We start from the raw sequence: 9,584 nt of genomic DNA on the forward strand, positions 1-9,584 counted from the left end.
TGCCTTTGTTATGTTACAGAGTTACTGATTGGTTCATTATATTATAAAATCACCTGCATAACCAATCAAAATAGAGCTTACAGATCTCTAAACAATTTTAAGCTTTGTCTCCTTCAGCCGTACTGACCATTCTTACTATACCTCCGATTGGGTCAATACATGATATAGGCCTATATATAACCAATCAAAATAGTTCTTAGATAATTTGGCTGACAGTGCCCATGGAGTTAACCCAGAAACACCATCCACACATGTCATTTATTTTGTGGCATGTAATTTTCATGATGAATATAGATATTTTTACAGCAGATTTTAACTAATTTATCAGATTCTATAATTACAAAATGGGTATAACGGTGAGACCCTGCTTTGGGTCACAACTTTATTTGGGGTCAAGACCTGCAAGTTGTTTTGTGGTCAAGACCTATATACAAGTTGAGAGCTCCTGAAGAAAACATCCTGATGAACAGTGTATGAAATGTTCCAAGTTCTATATTGATGGGCAACCTGTACTCCTATTATAGTAAACAAATAACTTGGAGCTACACTTACCAATTGAAACTATCATCATTTATTATTATCACTTCATCTTATTTATATGTTCATTTTCTTTCATGTTAAATGCAACTTCTATGTTTTTTCATTCCTCATTTGTTCTTCTCCTCTCAGCCGGTTGCCCCTTGCGACATTATATTAACAGTGGGCACTCCACCATTAATGGTAAATGTAATGGAGAATTACATCAATTTAAATCGTTTTTAATGTGTTCACCATTTTTGCTTTGTAGACATCCCAGCATGATTTCACCTCAAATTGGATAGTTGTAGTTTGCAATATTTTTGTTTACACATGCAATAATAATCAGTGGCAGCACCAGAAAAAATGGGGGCATTGGGGTGAGGAAATGAATTTCAGGGGATGGGGAATCTGAATTGTGGGTTTTTACTGGGGAAAGAGTTCTGACTGGGGGGAATTTCCCCCATGGTGCTGCCTCTGGCAATAATCAAGTTTAAATTCTTTTTTCTCCAAGGAAAAGACAGCATGTTTTATGTAGATCTTTATATAATTTATGTAGAGTATGCGTATAGTATGTATAGTATAAGTTTGAGGAATTAAAAGCAACTATACTGATGTGTGCATGCCAGTGGGTGTGTTGGGGTGGGTGTGCACATGAGGGTGTGCGAGGGGTGTGTGCTTGCAAGTGTGGTGTGTGAGTGTGGTAGTGGAGAACAGGGTATTCCAGTTATCTATACACCCCCTATGGAATACATGACCTTATTCTTCCACAATGTGGGTGAAAATTTGAAATGAGGCCACCTGAATGGGTGACTGCATTTGAAATCTACACCCCCTGTGTGGGAGATGAGGATCATGTCTTCCATAGGGGGTGTATGGATTTCAAATGGAATAGTCCAATGTAGGGTAAATTTCCTGGTTAATTTGATTTTAATGTTGCTTGCATAATTATGATTATGTTGCTTTATTTAGCACAGCAGGTGAAATAATTTTGCATGTTTGTTTTAGGTCAATTATATTGTTACCAGTGGTACAAGGATGTTTCAAGTTATAGTAAGGTCTGTACCCACCTACGATTTCATCAAGATACATCATTGAATGATTTTGCATGGATGTTACTTGCATTTGAAATCTGTGGGTTAGTAAAACCACTCAAACAATGCAGACTCATCGTTGTTAAGCGGTGATGAGCAACGGTGAAACATGATTGAACATCAGGATAAAAATGAATTGAAATAGATAGAAATGAATTCTTATTGAACAAATATTGTACATCAAATATTTGGAGTTTAATTATAATGGCCCTCAAGTAATAGTGACAGCCCCACCTTTATAGGGTTGGGTGCTGTGAACTTTCAATTTGATGACAGAACAAGAAACACTGTACCAAAGGACAAAAATCTAGAAACACTGTGCCAAATGACAAAAAGGACATTGTCAATGTTCTGAATAAGTAGAGGATCATGCGTCAGTCAAGCTACAGCGGCATAGCCCAGATTTTCACAGGGTGGAGGCTTTCAAGGAGGGGGGGGCACTTTAACAAAAGTAATAAAAAAAAGGCCTTAAAAACTTAACATTTCTCATCGGCCAATATGATGTTCCACAGAGGAAGGCTATGTAATTTCACATCGGCCAATATGATATTCCACAGAGGAAGGCTATGTAATTTCCCATCGGCCAATATGATGTTCCACAGAGGAAGGCTACATGTATGTCACTGACTACCATGTTACACGCTAATGAGAGAGAAAGGTTTTACTTTACTTGAATCCAGATTGACTATCTCTTCATACCGCTAAATCATTGCTGAACTGTCAACTTCGGCCAATTACCTACACTGCTCACATAAATCACCTTAGTACATGCATGTATCACGATTGAAATCACTATTGCTTTTTCAATCTCAAATTACACAAATTTCACGATATGTCAGTTTATTCTAATTTTATGCATGTGCAGAAATCACAGTCGTTTTTCAATATGCACAAAATGTCCCTAAACGTAAATAATTTGTCATGTTATCCTAGTCTTAACTGATTGAATTTATTGCATTTACAGCATAGCAACCCAGCATCACGTCAGAACATACCAAGACAGATGTGCCATCTACAGCCGTGTTCTGCCGCTAAAACACTTGTAACAAGAGTCCACTCTGTGCCTGACAATTACCAGTTTAGACCCCCAGCTTACAGTACTAATGCTACCACAGCAGATGATAAACAAGATGAAGATACAGGTAATAAAACAAACAAAAATATCCCTTTAAAAGGGAAATGTTCTGTGTCTAGTGTTTAGACCCCCAGCTTACAGTACTAATGCTACCACAGCAGATGATAACCCAGTGTCATTATATTATTTTACTCAAAACTTGGTGGGGCCTGTCTTTTATGTAACCAAGGTCTTAAAATGCACTTAAACCCTTTTATGTTGATAAATAAAAATTCTACATATTATATTTCATCACTTTAAGACCTATAAATGTCTTTTTCCCTTTGCCCTTTGGCATGTTTTATCTTACCAAATTGTATGGTAAATTACAGTATTTTACCAAAACTTTCCCAGTAAATTACCCACGGTTGTTTGGTGGTATGTAAAACTGAGTCATTTTAAAGAAAAGTTGAACAATGATGGCGCTATTTATCTTGTTTGCATATTTACAAGGGGTAGACACTTGAAAAATGGTATTAGAACATCCGTAAACCGACTAACAAATGACAAGGGAATTTTCAAAAAAAAAACTTATGAAAAGTAAAGTATAACTCATATTATTTGGCCAATTTAAATTTAAAACAATGTAAATAGCACCCTCAATTTGCACACAAATGTACAGTTTATAGAATTAAAATTACCACAAAAAAGCAGAAAAAGATGAATAATTTGATATAGAAACGATAATCTATGTTAAAAATTGCTACAAAATATATGTGTATATAATGTTTATTATTGTGATAGCTTTTGATTTTACTCAGGCCTAGAAATGAACATTATAATGTTTTGTTAGAAAAATTAATAAATGATCACATCAAACAACTGTGATACCAGAGGTATTTTACTTACTGAATCAGAACACTGAATTCCTGCCTGATATATTTACCACCCACATCTGATCAATTGTATTGTGTGCTTATAACCCTTCATCTCACAGCATCCTATCAGGATTATGCACCCAGATCTGAACCATCCACAGCACCACCTCAACCTCATATTGAGCCCCTCTACTCCACAAGCATAGCTGCACCTGTAGGATCACACCCTCAGGGTATTGAGCCCCTTATTATCCTACATCATGTAGCTCCAGCTGGATCAACTCCTGATCCACAACATCCAAGTTCTGTGTCAAATCATAAACCACATACAAAACGGAAATCAGTTATATTAGATTCCTTACACTTGGAAATGCCCAAAGATGATGCGTCTGTTGCGGAGACGCCGGATGCGGGGGCTTCTCGTAGTATGAGTCCGCGCCAGTCTTGTGTCATTGAATGTCTTGATTTAGAGACATTAAGGGCAGAGGAAATTCAACAAGCGGAGGATCGGGTTAAACAATTTATCCGAGGGCGCTCGATGGTGAACAATTTGACAAGCTATTTTGAAAGTTTAGGTGGTGATGTGGAAAAACGGGAACGCTCTTCTACTTGGTTGTAAACTTGCAAAGGATTGTAAAGGATTAGGAGGTAGATATTGCATGTGACCGGCCCATGCACGAAGAATTTTAATAAATGAAATCTTTACTAATTTACTGCATTGAAGCAAATTTACTAGTAAGTAAGAATCCACCTACATAGTGTTACAGGTCCCTTTAGTTCCCGATAAGAGATTTCTGCATTATATAAATAATTCAAACATATTTGCTTGACAAATTCAGTAAATGAGTTCTAACGACTTTAGCTTTTGCCATCAGGGCTGATAGAAGTGATGATGTTTTTGTTTTGAGCAGTATATCGTATCTCCCGATCACATATACGATCCATTGCTCAAAACATCATCACTTCCGGGAAATGTTGTGAGTACTCATTTAATGGATATGTCAAGCAAAAATGTTTGAATTGTTGTTAAAAATGTTTTAATAAAAAATTTAAAAACACAATTTTTTTTTTAAAGCTAAGCATTGTGAGCTCAAAAAGGCAATATTCCTGATCAGTTCAGCTGTACCACAACATCCCACCCTAATTCTCTATCTGTTTTTGAGATGACCAGTTACGACCATACAGCAAGAGACAGTGTGTGGCCTACATGTTGAGTCACTTAAATCAGATAACATTTGTCAGTCCAGCTTTCCAGAAAGTGACTGGTCTGAGATAATTTGTTGATAGTAGGTAACAGTTTTATGGTGGAAGTATTTTGACCAGCATATGGTTGAATGAGTAATACCCCTCCCCTTTTTCAGCTACATGTAATATGACTTGGTAAAATATATCAAATCACTTTAGGGATCTCATTTAACTGCATGCCATATAGTGCAAGAATAATTGAATTTAGAAAAGTGAAATGAATCATGCTTATTTGGTGTAGCCTGTTATATCTCTCTTACAATTCAGAAAGACCAAAATGAATCTTTAATGAAAAACAGTATGATTAGCCAAAACTCTTGCATGTAGTATATATATAATCACTGACAACTCATTGTACCAAGTATGGGCCATGTGGCTTTTTTAGTTCCAAAGATATGTTGTAATAGATAAAGCAATGGTCACAAAGAGGAGATAAAAAGAAGGATGCCCCGTTACGCAGGCATAGATAAAGAGCATAAGCAGAATAATTATGCCCTGTTACACAGACATAGATAAATGAGGGAATTAGAGCATATGATAAGAAATCCCATACTAAACTGCATCCAAGCATGATACCTGCTTGCTTACTAATATCAAATTAGGGCATATAATTAGAAATCCCATACTAACTGCATCCAAGCATGATACCTGCTTGCTTACTAATATCAAATTAGGGCATATGATTAGAAATCCCATACTTAACTGCATTCAAAGCATGATTCCTGCTTGCTTACTAATATCATATCAGTCATTTCCAGGTGTCTCATAATTGAATTAAATTGCAGGAATGCATAATAAATTCTTCAAAATAAAAATTATGCACTTTTGATGAAGAAAATGGACAATCAGTAAATATTTCTGTCAGTGACCAACTGACCACCGTAGAAGTCCCACTGGATAGCAACAAAACAATATCAATGCCTAATATGATCAGGAGCATAACTAGGGATGGTAGATTGCCCCTTCTGAATTTTTATTCATGTGAAATCTGGGATTGTTTAAGGATTGGGCTTGTTTTGCCTCTCGGTTGCTCAGATTGATTACGCACTTGAGTGTGATGATTACTTTTGGGATATGTGTTTACAGTAGTCATGTGACCAACCTACATGTAGTGTCACAAGTTGGGAGTTTTAAGACGTTACAATTGTTGAGTTGATATGCTTTGTTTGAAGACACCTGTATAGTCATTGGTATGTCCTTTGTGAATGGGGACAGAACTGAATAGAGAGTATTATTTTCCCATTCATAAAGGCCATACCACTGACTATACAGGTGTCTTCAAACAAAGAACATCAACTCAACTATTAAACATCTCAAAACTCCCAACTTGCAACTTTACGCTCATTATTGTGGGAGCAGGTAACATATGTGCATTTTTTGCACTTGCTTGTTTTTATATTTATTTTCAGTTTTCAACTTTGGTTTAACCTATGCATTATGCACATTATCCATCTTCATTAGCCATACAAATCTTAATTCATCTTATTTATTATTTCCTCCATCTTTAGGTAAATCACCAGCAGAGACTAGCCCTTCCAATATCCCGGCATTACAGCTACCGCTACCACAGATTAACCTTCCATCCTCATCACAAGAATCTATACCTGATGCCATGGCAACGCAAGGAACTATGGGTAATGCATCAATCTCTAGTATGGACTCATCAACAGGGAAGCAGCTCAGCCAGTTATCTGCTAGTCCACGTGATACATTCTCCTCCATGTCTGGAGGTGGAGGGAGTGGGGGTCATGGAAGTAATGGCCCTAATTTGACTAGTTCTGAGAGTGATAGAAGTGCAAAGACCATTGTGCCTAAGGAACAGCATCATGTACCTATGAGCTTAACTGTACCGAATAATCCTTTAATACAAATACAAGAACCAATTGATGATAAGGATACAAAACCCCCACAGAGGGAGGATGTTTCATTGCCTAATTATCGTCCTTATAGCAGTGACTCTTCTGAGGAATTGAAAAGATTAGCAAGGTCTGAATCCGAAGAGGAAACACGGAAATCTGTTGATTCAAGACATAAATGTAGCCCAACAAAGGGAGTAAAGAAACATAGAAGAAGAGCCTCAGGTTCACCAAGAAACTGTAGCTCCTCGGGTGGTTCACACTCGGTGAGTCCAGCGCCCTCGCGTAGCTCAAGTGATAGTGATGAGCAAGCGTCAACCTCACCACAGAAACGTAAAAGAACTCGGCGGAGATCACGGAATCCTTCGCCTGTGTCGGGGTTGCTTACTGGCGAAAAAAGCGGGCGTAAATCACCACAAAGGGGAGCTGAGGTCAGTGACATTCCAAAATTACGAGTTGAACCAATGAGACAACAGGAAAGTGAAGTGTATTGGGATTCACATAAAGGACCTGTGCAAGAGACTAATAGAGGGGAGGATCGGGCAAGTCCAACACAATTTGAAGATGCGCCATCCCCGACCCCGGAAACGGAGCAAAACCCAAGTTACGTGCGAGCTGGTGTATCTCTGCATATAGAGGAACCTGGTGATGTAGACAAAAACAATGTAACAAATACTTCGGAGTATCAAGTATGACAAATAACAAAAATCATGCAAATTTAAAAGTTATTTCATGTTGAAATTTTGATATGTTGCGATAAACCTGAAACGTCCTTCCCTTGCAAAGCACAGGAGTATCATTGGTAGAGTATTTTGGTACCAAAAGTGTTTTTAGATGATAAAAGAAATGTAATTGCAAATTGTGAGGTTATATACTAGAAATGCTTGTGTGGTTTTGTTGACATATTTGGCTGTTGTTTTGTTTTATAAAAAGTTGATTGACAGTTAGGCAATGCTATGTCAATTGATATGTGAATGTGCACATTATCAAGGAAAATGCACTCATGTGGCTTATTTCTAGAAATACTGTTTACAATTTTATACCTTTTTCAGTTAAACATAATTTTTCCCAAAATCTCCCTTTAAAAAAAAAAATGGATAGTGAGCTGTGTGTTAATCAATGCATGTTGTAATAAATAAATATATTATGCATTGTTTTGTGTCAATTTTAGGCAAAATGTAATATAGAACAAATTATGCATTCCCTTTGCTAATATGGACATTTGTAAAATTAGAAATAATATGTTTAAAATGGCTATAATTGAACTATTAAACTGATCTTGAAAATGCTTTGTTTCCTTAACATGGATTGCAATGGGCTGTCCAGTTAAAATCCATACACCCCCTGTGGAAGACATGACCTTAATCTCCCACATAGGGAGTGTAGATTTCAAATAGAGTCACCAATTCAGGTAACCCCATTTGAAACTGATGCTCTCTGTGTGGAAGGTTAAGGTTATGTCTTCCAAAGGGTTAATGATTTCAACTGAATAGTTTTCCCAACTGTGAGTTAATGTTGACTTAATGTGACTCAATCTTGCCCAAGAAAACCTTGACTAGATCCAAACCTCTGAGTAGTCAGTGTACGCAATCAGTTGACATAACCTAAGGGTCAAAGGTCACTATATAATATAAACAGCCAATGAGATAAAGTATTTTATTAGTGCATGTATACAGCAGCACAACAGAATTTGGAAGATTTTTGAAAGGAAATTTTGTATGTATACTTTATATAATGTCATATGACAGCGAATGTTGTTGAAAGCCGATAGATAGAATGTTGGATCACAAAGTGTATTTATATGTAGATCTCTAGAGGGCGCTTGTTAAAGTAAAATACAACGATTTAATATGATATCATGTAGGAAGCCATTTTGTTTCCTAATCAGTTATAAAGCAAACAGAATGCAAGAATATAAACAGAAAATGTTCAAATATTCTTACATATCACTCGGAAATATTTGATTCTTGTCAGGAATCATGTTTCTTCTGGTCTGGTGTTTCTAGATGTTATTTCCAATAACACTTTTTTCTGGTTTGATGACATCAACAAATGTCCTGGTTGCTGTATAAGTTGATATTAAAATTATTCTGTTTATGTAACATCTAGAAACACCAGACCAGTGATTTCAGAGTGAGTTTTGAATAGTTTTATGTCTATACCATATTTCCTCAAATAAATGCCCCCTGGGGCTTTGCAGTTTCCAAACGGGGGGTGTTTATTAAAGGTCATTTTTAGAACGATAATTCCCGTTAAAATCATTAGGTAAGCTTAAAACTCACGCATAAATGACGAACTAGAAACACTGACTTCTGGTTCACTTCCGGGTTTCCGGCCAGGATTTTTGCCAATTATCGAAGCCATTGTATAGCAATGGAAATATCGGCATTTTTGAAACATCTTGGTTGAAAAAAGTGGTGGGGGCGTTTATTTGAAGGGGGTGACTATTTGAGGAAATACGGTAGATACTTGAATCTTTTTTGTTATTATGACAACTGAACCTGATAAATATGATTCAAGAATGAGAAAATATCTTAAGTGCACATATATTTCATTGTCACTTACTGCATTTCAGCATTCACCAGGTAAATTATTTTCACCGCTAACCTACGTGATACCAACTCACCATGTATCTATGTAAATGATTATTATATTGATATTTTTGTTACCTACTATTTTTATTTTGCTAACCTGTCTAACACCATTTGTATAACACAATGTAAGAGTACAATTTTGTGCAATGAAGGATTATGATATGGGAATAATGTTGATGTTGGTTCTTAAACTGGGAAAAATTAATAAAAATTTGAAATTATATGGATTTTATAGATATTACTGATACCTCAGTAATGAGGACTACTTTGATTGGCAATTATTTCATAAAACATTAAAAAAATTCTTCAAATAAATTAATATTTTTTTCACCAATTTGACGAACAGG

The 9,584-nt window shown here is 36.2% G+C and overlaps 1 protein-coding gene across 1 annotated transcript; it reads left to right on the forward strand.

Annotated features, from left to right (window-relative positions):
* Positions 1-344: 344 nt before the first annotated feature.
* Positions 345-7,550, forward strand: LOC140164188 (uncharacterized). Its single transcript, XM_072187431.1, has 4 exons — positions 345-356; positions 670-720; positions 2,575-2,752; positions 6,296-7,550. The coding sequence occupies exons 1-4, from the start codon at positions 345-347 to the stop codon at positions 7,336-7,338; spliced, it is 1,284 nt and encodes a 427-aa protein (XP_072043532.1). The 3' UTR covers positions 7,339-7,550.
* The last annotated feature ends 2,034 nt before the right edge of the window (positions 7,551-9,584 follow it).

This window comes from Amphiura filiformis, chromosome 11 (genome assembly GCF_039555335.1).
Source record: "Amphiura filiformis chromosome 11, Afil_fr2py, whole genome shotgun sequence".
Taxonomy (NCBI): domain Eukaryota; kingdom Metazoa; phylum Echinodermata; class Ophiuroidea; order Amphilepidida; family Amphiuridae; genus Amphiura; species Amphiura filiformis.

Excerpts from the sequence above, each read along its gene's own strand:
- LOC140164188 (XM_072187431.1), top strand. Across the intron at positions 721-2,574 it reads TGGGCACTCCACCATTAATG|CATAGCAACCCAGCATCACG; the intron begins GTAAATGTAATG and ends TTGCATTTACAG. Across the intron at positions 2,753-6,295 it reads TAAACAAGATGAAGATACAG|GTAAATCACCAGCAGAGACT; the intron begins GTAATAAAACAA and ends CTCCATCTTTAG.